The sequence below is a fragment of the Elgaria multicarinata genome, chromosome 2 (assembly GCF_023053635.1).
Source record: "Elgaria multicarinata webbii isolate HBS135686 ecotype San Diego chromosome 2, rElgMul1.1.pri, whole genome shotgun sequence".
Lineage (NCBI taxonomy): Eukaryota > Metazoa > Chordata > Lepidosauria > Squamata > Anguidae > Elgaria > Elgaria multicarinata.
The window spans coordinates 39,380,190-39,394,703 of NC_086172.1; the positions used below are offsets into that span (position 1 = coordinate 39,380,190).

The window sequence follows — 14,514 nt, forward strand, 5'->3', positions numbered from 1 at the left end:
AAGGTGAGAGACCCCCATACAGATCGCTTTTTCCCTGCTGCCCCTATCAGAAAGGAAAAAGCAACCTGTAGCAGGATTGCTGGAGCGTGCGTATATGTGCTCGCACATATGCCCACAAGCTAGCATCACATGCTGCCCTTGGGGCCAAAAAGGTTGGGCACCCCTCCTAATCTATAGGCCCTCTAGGAAGACTGTCCTTCTCTCTTATGGGCCTTAGTTATTAAATCTATAACCCAGCTTTACGCCAAGGAGCACAAGGCAGCACATATAGTTAATAGAATCATAGAATAGTATTGTTGGAAGGGGCCTTATAAGACATATAGCAGTATGAGAGCGGTATATAGTATGTCTCAATGGGCCCCAACAAAGGTCAGTGCATTTCAGTACCGCTATAAAGCAGTAGTGTGGCTCCTGCCTTTTATATGCCGCTTTCATAGTGGAATATCCTTCTTGGTGTAGATGAGCCCATAGAGTCAGAACATTTTTGATCAGAAAGATACTTTGAGTTCGCACAACACGACAGCCCATTCTTTTCTTTTATGTGCACAAAACAGATATAATTTTCTTGGCCCCACTAATATGCGCAAATATCCTCCTTTCTTTTGTTGGAGTTTTGCAGTTGTGCAAGTGCGTAACTCCAATTGTCCAAAATAGATAGGTTTGCCTTGTCTAGTGCTTTGCATGTTTTAACTATCAAAATAAGATAATGATAAGGGGGAACAGTATATAGGCTGATTTTGCAGCCTTTTACTGTTGACAGGTGGGAAAAAGGAGTCTAAATCACCCCTTTAGCCAGGCAATCTCCAGGGTTTTAAGTATTGCCCTGATCCTTGGGGATGCCCTGATCCAAGGGATTTCCCTGATCCAAGGGATGCCCTGCCCTGGGGATGCCCTGCTTTGAAGCCCTACTTTGCCCAAGCCCCCAGCATGTCATTTTCATAGAAAAGTACATTCCACTCTCCGTTTTTGAACATTTTTCACTTGAGCTGTGGTTCTATTTGACAGCTGTCAAAGGAGCTGTCAAATATTGGTGCGGTTAGTGCAAATGAGATGGAAAAGGTGTTGGCATGTAGATTTCTGTGAAAAAGGTTCTCTATGACTTTGCTCTTGGACTGTGTGATGTATCTGGCTGCCTAACTGTATTTTGACCCTGCCCACTATTTTGACCACTCCGACTTTAGCCTGAATTCTATTTGACTGAAACCTGTGTGCGTCAACATTTGCTGGCTTCATTGCCTTGTTTCTTGTTTAGTCCTGTACCAAGACTCTGTCGCAGCCAACACAGGACAGTTCCAGACTTAAAGTTCATTCTATGGAGGTGGTGGTGGTGGTGATGACGATGATGATGATGATTTAATTTGGACACTTAATCTACATATAACATCTATGCTGTTGCTGGCAGGGGCAGGAGTCAGCGGTTATGGACTATATCAGATCCTTTGGGAAATGTTTAATTTCACCATCAGTTTTGCAGAAATTGCACACATAGAATGTGTGAAGCTTTTATGAAGCTAAAGAATGGCACGCTCCTTTCTGTTCTTCACAAAGATCTTGGTTGTGTTTGTGTGGTCCTCTGAAGCGATAACACCCACTGGATTTATGGCATAGTTTGATGGACGAATATGCCGCAGTCATCATGAATCAAATCTTCAGAAAATTATTAATTCAATATATAGATATTTGTCATGACACAGGCCTCACACACCAGGCCTTTGTTGCACACAAACCCTCCTCAAGCCAAGTGCCACCACTTGAACAACCTGAGGGAAGGGTAAAACACAACCTTTCCCTCATATGAGAGGGTAAAGCCTAGAATCTGAAAAGGTTTTACTGTGTACTGTGAAGGTTATATATAAGGTGTATATGACAGTAACTGTAGAGCAGGTGATAAAGCCAAGCAGACACGTGGTTTGAGGTAACAAAACAAAATAAAATGTTTATTTTTGTTTAACAGATCTTAGTTACTTCAAATTCAAGTTAACCTGCTTAACTTGAAGTTCTAATAAAAACAGTAATCTTACATCTCTTAAAATCTTATCTCCTTTCCCTCTCCATACCACTGACAATCCTAACTGACACTCCCAACCAACTAAACTCCCCCATTTATACTCCTCCCCCCTTTCACAGCATCATCAGCCACACCAACTCAGTCCAGACATACCTAAGGGAACAGAACTGTGAGGTAATGCCACAATATTCATATACTTTTCTTCCTCTTAAATAATGCTTGTAAACATTAATTTATTGAGTCGCTTCTGTGTTAGCCAAAACTGACTTTTATGTTGGATTATTTTTAGCAAATAGTAAAAAGAGAACCAAAAAAAAAACCCCTCAGAGCTTTTCAACCAAATTCTAATTAAAAGTTTCTGTATTGCAATCCTGTTTTCTTTGTAGCTTAAAAAAAAACCCCTACTATTACCCTTGGTCATAAATGAAACGAATCTGGAAGCATCTGTTGTGCTTAAGTTTCTTTATACTATTGCATAGCATTAGTTCAGGGCATTGGAATTCTTTGATTAAAAACTGAGTTGCCTGACATGCAATGAAAACTTTATTAAGAGGACTACCCAAATAGTAGCTGATGCCAACAATTTCAAGACAAACTGTCTTCAAATGTTCCATCTGTACAAGCTGTAGTAGTGGAATTTAATTTGTGGTGGTGATGTGAGGTTTTTGAGTTTTAAAGGGGAGGACATGTGTTTTTATCCATTTGTTGTCTTCTGTGCACTTATGCTGAAATGGGAGATGCAGGGTTGGATCCAGACTTAGTCATACTTAAAGTAGACCCATGGAAATCAATGTGACTAAATCTGGATCCAAACTGCAGTGCATAAATGTTTTGTGTGATTTGAATGCTTAGCAGCAACATTAACAACAGTACACAAACTATATAAGCTAATTTATTTTAGTTGAAAGGAACATCTCTGCTAATGTCTTTTTTGTAAGATATAAGGGATGGATCCAGACTTAGTCATACTTAAAGTAGACCCATTGAAATCAATGATATTTAAATTAGTAGTCACTTAAATCCCACCAATTTCAGTGGGTCTCTATGCCTTTAACATTTCTTTTGTCATCAACAGATGGATCTGGCCACTAAATGTAAACATGTTTGAGTGCATGGAAGTCAGGATGGAAAAAAAAAACTTTCTGCAAAAAGGAAAAAAAACAAAACAAGAAAAAGAACATAATTATATTTTTCTTCCCTTTTGTGGAAAAGGTCAGGCATCAGCTAAAATATAAGGACACGGACCTAGATATAATTGCACTAATTTTAGCCTATTCATTTATTTTAATGAACATGTTTGTAGAATAAAAGACTCATACAATAGAAGAAGACTATTTTGAGGTGAAGAGGATCAAGTACTGGGCTAGTATTCAACAGTTTTTATTCTTTAACTGAAGATCTACTGATAAAATATTGAAGGGTTGTGTAACCTAATATGGCTAGTATTATGTGTCACTGCAGAAATTACAAGATAAGAATGCTGGTTATTGAATGACATTTCAGTTTTATCCTCCCTTTGACCTTTGTAGCAGAAAGGACTAAATAGAAGTTCTTCATCATAGTCTCTGTGCATCACACATATGGGCTCTGCACTTGCGTGGAGCCTCACTCCAGGAACTTCTACAAGATGAGGAACATTTGTGGCGGGAACCCTTTCCCACCGTCCACTGTGCATGTCTACGGGATTCCCGCCTAACTCCCCAGTTCTCTTTCGACCATCTAGTGGTTGCCATCACAGGGAACTTCCTCCATCGTTCAGTGTTTTTCTGCTGAGGCATTTCTTCTTTTCTCCTATTATATTGATCTCTTCAGTCTACTTTCATATGTTGTTCGTTCTCTTGGGAAAAAAACCCTTGTCTATGACACTGACTTCAAAGAGACTGGAGTCACTTTACTGGGTGCAAGAGAAGGATACAACTTTTCTCTTCACACATCCCAAGCTGAATTCGATCATAGTTTAATCATCTCAAGGTTGGTCACAGAAAATACACACTGCTCCAGTAGACAAGGAAGGCCAGAGACTCAATATGTTGGGGTGCAGAATCTACTCATTGACAGCGCTCGGCCTCTGAGTGTCTAATTACCAGGCTTCTATGGCCTGGTACCAACTCTTTTTGTGGAAAAAGATGACTTCCTGATATGAATACCTGATGTGAATACCTACAGGATGAGTAAAGAGAGTTGGCCAATGTCTTCTATGCAGAGGCTTTGAAGCTCTTCTGGCAACAAATCAACACTGCCCAACCTCAAACAGATTGTGAGGCAAAGCCTATAGTGGGAACGTTAGTGTTAAGGACACACGCCTGGCTACGGTTGGCGGGTTTGACACTGGAGACTAGGTCCAGAATAAAAGACCTCCCATTTGATGGGGATGGCCTTTTCAACTCTACCACCAATGAAGCGACGGACAATATCCAAAAGGCCAAGAATACAATAAAAAAAGATGGGGTTGGGTGAGCATCAACTGTCCCCCTTTCATGCCCGATGGTAGTACCAAAACCAACCACCATACCTACCAAGAAACCAGCAGCAGCAAGATCACTCCTTTCGCTATCAGTCTTCTTCGCAGCAGAAGAAACAACCATTTCCAAGCTGTTTCTGACAGTCGAAGCATAAGCAGGACAATGCTTCCAAGCGTCGTCTTTGACTTTACCTGGTATGGAGATGGACAACCCAAGATTCAGAGATATTCTTTCCCAATATTTTCAAACATGGACTTTTATTACAACTGATGTATGGGTCCTCGGTGTGGTTCTTCACGGTTATAAGATAGTTTTTGAGACCTTTCCTCCCATTGGTATCGTCCATGTCACCCCATCGTCTCCAGTAATAAACACGTTTACTGCTGGAAAAGGGAGCCATACAGAGAATTGTTCCATACAATACCAGTGAGGGGTTTTTCTCTCACTATTTCATGATACCAAAGTGGGACGGAGAGCTTCGATTTATCTTGGACTTAAAAGATTTCAATGTATATATCAAGACCAGGAAGTTCAGGATGACCACATTAGCACCAATTCTTCCCCTTCTCAAACATGAAATATGGTTTACAGTGATAGACCTCAGAGATGCCTACTTTCATATAGGTATCAGCAAGCAGGGCGGCATGCATTTGAGTTGTCTTGCAACAATGACCCTAGACTTATTCAATTAGGCCATTTGTCGGAACATTTTTCTCTTGGCTCTACGTATCGCAAGAGAGGACAACTGCTTAGTGCCTTAAGCCACCACTTTTAGGACGCACACGACTGGCAACTCTCCAAACCTGCTCTTCACCAGATATACCAGACATGGGGAGTACCAGAGATAGATTTATTTGCGTCTCCGCAGAACGTGATATGTCCCCACTTCTGCACAAGGTCAGGTATGAGTGCAGCGTCCACTGGGGACGCCTTCCAACTGCTTTGGACAGTACCCCTTGTCTATTTGTTTCCACCGACCCCACTTTTGACAAGAGTCATTGCCAAACTCCGGTGGGACCGGGAAAATGCGATACTGATCACACCATGGTGGCCCAAGACAACCTTGGTTCACACCTCTACTCAAACTGTTCAAAGAGGAGTGAATCTGACTACCCATGAAGTCAGACCTAATCTCCAGAGAGAATGGCCAGATTCATCATCCTAATCTATCTGCTCTCAAGTTGACAGTTTGGAGTATTTGAGGATGCCAATGGAAGAATTGCCACTTCAGGAAATACTAATTTAAACGTTTGAATTAGTTGTATGTATTTTATGGTGTTTTTATTTGTGTTGTACCCCGCCTCGATCCAGAGGGAGAGGCGGGTAACAAATATTTTTTTTTAATTATTATATTATTATTATTATTATTATTATTATTATTATTATTATTATTATTGGTACTGCAAGCAGCCAGGAAACCAGCCACAAGACAATCCCACTCCCAGAAGTGAGAAACTTTCGCTTTGCAGAGAGAAATAACTTGACCCAGTCAAGGGACCTATCAAAGGAATTCTCCCTATTTGAAAAAAGTCTCAAGTTCTCTTCAGTTAGGATGTATCTAGCAGTGATATCAGCATCACACCACCTGATCCAAAGATCCGTGTTTTCACTCATCTGCACACAAAACAATTTATGAAAGGCATAAAAAACTTGGTGCCCCCATTGAGATCATTTGTACCATAATGGAGTCTATCAGTAGTCTTAAAGTCTGTATCATCCAAGCCATTTGAACCTTTAGCCACTTCAGATTTCCGCTTGTTAACATTCAAAGTTGCCTTCCTGGTTGCGATTACATCAGCTCATAGGTCTGAACTCTGTGCCTTACGCATCAACTCTCCCTATTTAATATTTCATAGAGTTAGAGTCATGCTGCATCTGGACCCGACATTCCTTCCGAAGGTAGTTTCAACCTTCCACCTCAACCAGGACGTCATTTTACCGAGTTTCTTCCCAGCGCCTTCATCCCCCCCTTGAGTCTACTTTACATACACTGGATGTCATGTGAGCTCTGGCATTTTATAAATCCAGGACAGAAACTTTCCACAAAACTCACCACTTTTTTGTCTGTTATGGTGGGCATCAAAAGGGACTACCAGTTTCGTCTCGGAGATTTTCCTCATGGATCATACAGACCAGACCAGTTAGCATACGAAATTAATGGTCTCCCACTAACTGACCAACTTTGAGCACACTCAACAAGAGGAGTAGCAACATCAATGACCTTTGAAGGTGGAGTGTCAATTCCGGACCTGTGTAAAGCAGCAACATGGTCGCAACCATTAACCTTCGCCACTCACTACCGGTTAGACCTGCAATCCTGAGAAGACTGCAAATTTGGCCGTACAGTTCGTTCCTCAATACTCTGAAGACTAACCTGACACAAGTCAGCTTGTTAATTGCTCATATGTGTGATGTACAGAGCCCACGATGAAGAAAGACAGGTTGCTTACCTGTAACTGTAGTTCTTCAAGTGGCCACCTGTGCATTCACACAACCCTCCCACCATCCCCGCTCTTGGTGTCAGGACTACTGATACCGTGTGAATCATACATTGAATTCCTCAACACTAGGCCACACTAGTTGGTCTCAAGGAACTGAGGAGTTGGGCAGGAACCCCTGTAGTCATGAGCAGTGGACAGTGTGAGAGGGTTCCCGCAAAAAATGTTCCTCAGCTTGTAGAAGTTCCTGGAGTACAATAACGTACTTGCAGGGGGAGATTTGTGAAGAAAGGGGGGAAATCATGGTCATCTCTTCATAGGACAGCCTTCCCCAACCAGGCACCCACCAGCTTTGTTGGAGTGCAACTCCCATAATTCACAGCCACCAGGGCTTTTTACATCAGGTTGTGAAAGGTTGATGTAAGATACACGTAATGTATGAAATAGTTTTCATTTCTACTTTTTTTTAATACAGTAATTGTATGAAGCAACTAATGTACACTCTTAGGCTATGGCTGTTACAGTTCCTCATTTTACAAAGCTTATGTTGTGCTGAAACAAATCAAAATGGACCGGCTTAGAATCTGTTTGAATGGTCCCTGTGTAAAATAACAACAACAACAAGAAAGAAGATATTTATTTCTTACCCGCCTCTCCCTCTGGATTGAGGCAGGGAACAACATTAAAAAGTATTCACACATATCATGGAGAAGGCTATGCTCTTCTTTCTGATATGCTTGCATCCATATGCTGGAACATTTTCACATAGTGGAGTATTTAAAAAAATGTGATCTTCCCATCTGCATTGTACTAGTAGCAGATGCAGAGATGGTAACATTTGGTCTGCGTCTTTCTAATGTGCAAGACTTTTCTGCTCCAGGTTTGTTTCCATATGGCTGTGTTGGATTTTAATAGCACCTTCTGTAAAGATTTTGTATGGCCTTTGGTCTAATTCAGTCCAGTTCTTCTTATGGCCGGGGTGGGCAACTTGTGGATCTCCAAATACTTTGCTCTACAATATCCATTAGCCATCATATCCATTGGTTTACCAGTTGTAGGATGGTGCTGTTGCACTCATGTCTTGCTGGTGGGTTTCCCATGAGCAGCTGGTTGTCCACTGTGTGAACAGAATGTTGAAGTAGATGGACCCTTGCTCTGATCCAGCAGGGCACTCCTTATGTTCTAATGGTGAGGAATAATGGGAGCTGTGGGTCACATGAGTGGTCACATCTGGAGGGACTCAAGATGTCCACCTATGTCTTACAGCAGCGGTTCTCAACCTGTGGGTCGGGACCCCTTTGGGGGTCGAATGACCCTTTCACAGGGGTCGCCTAAGATCATCGGAAAACACATATTTCCGATGGTCTTAGGAAACTGTATTGACTGAACTATGTCATGTATCATCTTTTGTATTATTAAAGCTATTGTTATGTATTATTTTCATTAGCAAACCATCCCATGACAATGGATCGTGTCGAGAAGAACGAAAATAATTTTATGGTTGGGGGTCACCACAGCATGAGGAACTGTATTAAAGGGTCGCGGCATTAGGAAGGTTGAGAACCACTGTCTTACAGGATATTAATAGTGCAACCCTATGCATGTCTATTCAGAGCTAAGCTCCACTGAGGTCAATGCAGCTTACTCCCAGGTAAATGCATATAGGATTTCAATTTATCACATTTGTTAGAGCAGGGGTACACAACCTGCAGGGGCTAGGGACAGATCTGGTGCGCCCAGTGAAACTGTGGGTCCACTGATCACCTGGACTGCAGGGTACAAAATACTGTCCTGGCACTCTGTTAGCTTTCACATCTTCCAACTCCCAGTGAGCCTCCTTGCAAGATGACTGCTAGCAGCAGAGAAGGAGCAATCTCACTGGAGATTGCTGGGGATTGGGAGAGGTGAAAGCCCTAGATCTCAGAATGGGCTCTAGAGACTGTAGTCCATTTGAGATACAGGACCTGCTCAGTTATGACTATTCCATTTTCACCCAGCCTATGCTCTTCAAATTTACAAAGCTGCTATGATGCTGAGTCTCATAATTAAATACAAGGCAATGCCTAAGAAGAGTGAACTTCAAATGATTCTGAGAAGTCCTAAAAATAATAATCAAAGAACAGAAATAAAAAGTCTTCACCTTCTTTATTGTTCTCCAGGTATCCTGAAATTTGATATTAAATGCTACTCCTTTGCCTTAGATTACAGTTTCCTTAGAATGTAACTTAGCTTTTTGCTGAGTAATGTGTTTTGGTTTGCTCTGCTGGTGTGTTGTTGTTGTTGTTGTTGTTGTTGTTGTTGTTGTTTTAAAGCATTATGACTTGTTTGCAGATGGAATCTATCTCTACTGTTTTTCTTCAGTTTCTACATGCTCCTGAGGCAACCATGACATAGATCATCTAGAATACATTAGGTGTATTCCTTTTTGTTGTGCAGAACCCACAGAACGCAGAAGCAAATATTTTCTTTGAATTGTTTCTGTTCTGTATTTTAAGTCTGTTTTATTCTTTACTTTAAAGGGCCTATGATTGTAAACTCAGACTATGTTTAAACTTTTTCTGGGAAATTATATATATCTCTCTCGTTATCTTTTACAGTGCAGAAATTGGAAGTTGCATAGGCTTTTTATCTTATGTCTGATCCTCTGGGAAGGGTTTACTCCAGTCAGCCACAACTAGGCTGACAACTGTTACCCGGAGGACCTTTTCTTCTGCTGCCTCCAGACTGTGGAATGGCCTGCCAGAGGAGATTCGTCAGCTTAATGCTCTCTCTGAGTTTAAGACAGCTATAAAGACTAGTCTCTTCCGGCAGGCCTACCCAGATGAATTTTGAACCTAAGAATTTCAAGATGTTGTGATTGTTATTTTAATATTGTATTAAAACTACTTTTAACTAGTTTTATGTATTATATTGTATTTAACGTTGTTCCCCTCCTCAATCCAGAGGGAGAGGCAGGGAAGAAATTATTATTATTATTATCATCATCATCATCATCATCATCATCATCATCCTATACACTCACTGCTGGGTAGGTGCAGCAACTGTTGAGGCCAGATTTAAGGAAACTGACACTGGTGAAAGGCCATAACTGGTGCCAGGCCTCTTGCTGGGACTGATTCCAGGACCAGAAAAGCCATACCCATCATCATTGGTTCACTAGTGCTTGTTCTTCCCTTTAGGACAAAGTAACTTGGAAGGGCACACATACTGTACTGCTACAGGGGATGGTGAGGCACAGCCTCGTCAAGTGCAGCATCCTGTTGTCTTGAGGCCATAGAGGTTAAAGCAAACCTGTTCTCATTGATGTGGTACAGCTATTTCTTGACAGTTCCACTTCAGACTGCAAGTAGAAGCTCATGTAATGGAACGATCTTCCATACAAAAGCTTCCAAAGGCATCAACTTCAAAACTATGAACAAGAGAGAAAGACCGAGACAATGTCCTGCTGCTGCCATGGTGGGCCACCAGCCCTTCTCAAAACTATTTTGGGGTTTGAATTGCAGCCCCTGAAACTGGGCCACCAAAACAGCACCCCCTAACACTCCACCCACTAATGGATTGATGAAAGTGAGCGGCCATTTTGGGTCTAGCCTATCCATCTTCCTGACCTCTAATTTTCTGTATGGACGGAAATGGAAGTGTATTCAATCATGTCATCCCCTACCTGCAGGCTGACATGGTTCAGCACGGACACGGTATACCATCTTTGTGAGAACTTGACCAAAGATGCATATTTAACTTCAACAAATACAACTTCTAATGAGCTGATATTTCTCTTTGTACTAGGTAATGGAAATGTATCTTCCATTTTGTGGGATTGCCATATCTAATGCTCAGCTGTTTGCTGCTTCCAGAAAGGAGTATGACAGAAGCAGAGTAAGTAAAAAGTAGCAACTGGGACCATGACCACTTACTTTTATTTGATATACCAATTCTGCACAATCACATGGTAAAATGTAGAGCGTTTTGCAGAGTAATCACACTTTATTTCCAAATGAAACCATAACACTTTTCACTGAATCCTGCCTTAAAAATCATTTAGAAGTGTCCAACTGACTGCCAGAATGTTCTCAAAAGTACCTGTCTGAATGCCCTGACATAATAATGTTACAAACACAATAAAGGATCTTTTCTTAAATAGTACCTGTATCAATGATTACAAGAGTGGCTAGAACTGAATAGTCTTCAAGTACTATGGAATATGCCGTTAAATTGTACGGATCTTTACGTGGAAGTAAATCCCATTGAGTTCTGTGAAAGTAACTTAGGGTACAACCTTGGGAATGCTGGGACTTGTAGGACATTTTCTGTCTAAAAATGCCTAGGATTGTACCCTTAATTGAATTTCAGCATGATCCTTTGCATGCTTACTTAGAAGTTAGTCCCACTGAGCTCAGTGTGGCTTATTCCCAATTAAATGAGCCTAGGACTGTGGCTTTTATCTTACAAATGAAAAACGTCACACTTGATTTTCAAAAAAAGAAAACCTGAACTTAATGGTTTAAAATGCAGTTTCCATAAACCAAGGTGTGTCTCCATTCCTCCTAAACAGGGTTCAGAGTATTTAATTGTTCTATTTTTGCCTCTTGTATATTCAGTGATAAGTTAAATTCTAATGCCAGCATGATGTGCAGAGGCATATAATAATGGACCACATTAATGTCTAATGTAATTCCAAAGACTTAGTTGACTGGTACTAAGAATTAATTTAACACATTATATTAAAACATATAGGATGTGTAGGAACTGAAAATAAAAGAATTAGCATTGTGAAACATGTAAATTAGGTAGCAGAGTCTGAAGCTGTGACCTTATCGAAATAAATTAATGTCTTGCATCTCTAGTTTTAGATCTGGCATGAAAGGAAAAACAGTGGGTTCAGTCCAGCATACAGTTGCACAAGTTATGTGCCACTGATTGTACCAAGTTTATATAACTGTGGGCTAGATTGCAGCTATTATTTTTTTCTGGAAGTCATTAACGGTGCAATGTTTGGACAGAAAAAAAGTCCTACAATTCCCAGCATGCCCTAGCCAGCATACCTAGCCAGCAGATGAGTTGTTGGACTTTTTTCTGTCTAAACATGCATTGTACTCTAAAGCATTCTTGATGCTTGTGACTGAGAGCATCATCAGACGAGCGTTTTATAGCACGCCTGTTACTGGGCACTCACGGATTTTCATGGGTCCCTCTCATGATGCAGTCTGCCTCCTGCTGGTTTCCCACTCCTTCTGCCATTTTGTTGGTAGTACAATAGTCCAAACAAAATGCGACTTTTCTGCATTATAATTAAATTGGTCGCCATTTCTTGCCTTGTGCAGAGAAGTTTTGCCATAAAACGCCCACTAGAGTGCACAGTCCCACCACAGTGAAGGGGTCACGTGGTTGCAGCTTGTTTCCCTTTTCTCTCCTGTGAGATTCTTCTCATCCCTTCAGCGGAAGAGCAGCAGGAAGCAAGATGGTAAGGAAACGTGATTTCCCCCCGTCTGATGTTACCCTGATAGCTAACAGGGAACAGCCAGTATCAGAATCCATTCAATTAATTTGCAGAGGTAGAGAGTATACATTAAACACTGAAGTGATCTCTCTTATCATTGAGAGAGAACAGAAATAAAAATCAGAAAACTACATAAATGACCTGTTACAGGGATCATTTTCCTTTGCTGTTTATGTGCCTACATTTAATTTACAAGGAAGTAAACCAGTATAAGAGAGAGAGTCAGTGACTGGTACTTTTGACAATCCCAGTTTGCAAAAATTTGTACTTTTATTTCCAAACAAATTGTGATTGCTGCCCATCCCATGCATACAGGCCTTGCTGGAGGTGGTGAATGATCTCTTTGAAGAACAGACAGACTTAGAGAAAATTGTGAAGAAAATTATGCATCGAGCCCAGACTCTACTGAAGTGTGAACGCTGCTCGGTATTGCTCCTTGAAGACATTGAATCGCCTGTAAGTCATTTTTTTTCCAGGTTTTGGAAAATATATAATTTATGAGTGGCTGAGGAACTTCTTTTGTGCGTTATTTCGTTTTTGCTCTGTTTCACTTAAAGGATATAGTAATTAATTTAAGCAAAGTGTATCTTTGTGTGACCTCATTGGCCAAGTCAGAAACTGTACGTTTCCGTCTTAGTGTACATACACACGCTGCCAGCGCTTCCTCAACGAAAGACTGGGGGTCAGGGGAAGCATACAGTGTTGGGCACTGCTTTCCAGAAATGTCCGGACTGGACCACCTTTGAACAGCAGTATCCAATGCTGAGGAAAAGGCCAGGCAGGATGGGGAATATACACTGTTGAGTGCTGCTTCCTGAAGGTGCACAGGAAGCTTTGCTTCGCTTTATCATTTTAAGTTGCAATAGTTTGCCAGAGATAAAGAGGGTCCTAATCATACCTTGGGCTTGAGGGCCCATTTCATTTCACACAATTACTTTGATGTGGTGGTAAAGTCACTACAAGTTGTCCCTTGTCTTCCCATGCTAGGAAGAACTGATGAAATTTCCCCCCCCCCCTTACTAAAATATTGCAGTCCTCCTATATCGTAGTGCCTCTTTGAGTCACCAGACAATATTTATTATTTTATTTTTTATTTATTTAAGATATTTATATCCCACCCTATATCACTAAGATCTCAGGGCGGCGTACAGATAAAAACATACAGTATAAAACAATAAATATACACAGTTAAAAAACAAATTAAACCATGATCCAAATTAAAACAATATATAATTTAAAAGCAATAGATACAGTTAAAACAATGTGCCAGTGAGTTTAATCATCAAAGGCTTTGTTAAAAAGCCATGTTTCTACTTGGCGTCAAAATGAAATCAATGTTGGCGCCAATCGGGCCTCCAAGGGGAGGGCATTCCACAGTCAGGGTGCTACCACAGAGAAAGCCCTCTCCCTTGTCCCATCATAACGTATATGTTGCATTGGTGGGATGCAGAGAAGGGCTCCTCCAACAGATCTAAGGTCTCAGGCAGGCATATATAAGGAGAGGTGCTCTCTCAAGTATCGAGGTCCCAAGCCGTTTAGGGCTTTAAACGTCATTACCAGCACCTTGAATTCCGACCGGAAGCGTATAGGCAATAGAGGCAGGCCAGGCACTCCCTTAGTACTGCCAGCTTCCAGCACAGTTACTCGTAAGTCATCCACGTGTTTTTTGTAGTTAAATAGACATATTGCTGCTTTAAACTTGTTATATTGTTGCTCTAAACTTGTATTTTATTATATCCTCTGAACAATGTATTTATATACTTTTATCAATTGTGTTGGGGGCCATTTTGGCCGAAATTATACTAAAAAATAAGCTGTAATGTAACATTTCATTCTTGGATGGTCTTCCTGCACATGTGGGCTACCCCAGTAACTTCAGTATAAGGGCAAATCTACACCAGCCATTTATCCCAGGATCATCCCTGTGCATCCAAATGACACACAGGGGATCCCGGAAGCAGGCAGGGACAATCCCTCCAATTTCTTGGGATAATCCTTAGGTGTAGAAAGGGCCTAAGTAACAAGTCTGCATGCAACAAGCAGGTATAAGAACAGAACTGCCTGCTCTGAAGGAATAGCCCTCAGCAAATTCAGCAGTTTTTAAATGTA

The 14,514-nt window shown here is 41.1% G+C and overlaps 1 protein-coding gene across 1 annotated transcript in view; it reads left to right on the forward strand.

The window, feature by feature from the left end:
- The window catches only part of PDE11A (phosphodiesterase 11A), a 199,765-nt gene that overhangs the window by 71,832 nt on the left and 113,419 nt on the right, over positions 1-14,514 (forward strand). Inside the window, exons 3-4 of the mRNA XM_063116335.1 lie at positions 10,695-10,784; positions 12,721-12,861. Coding sequence (XP_062972405.1) covers positions 10,695-10,784; positions 12,721-12,861 — 231 coding nt within the window. The remainder of the gene's footprint in view (positions 1-10,694; positions 10,785-12,720; positions 12,862-14,514) is intronic.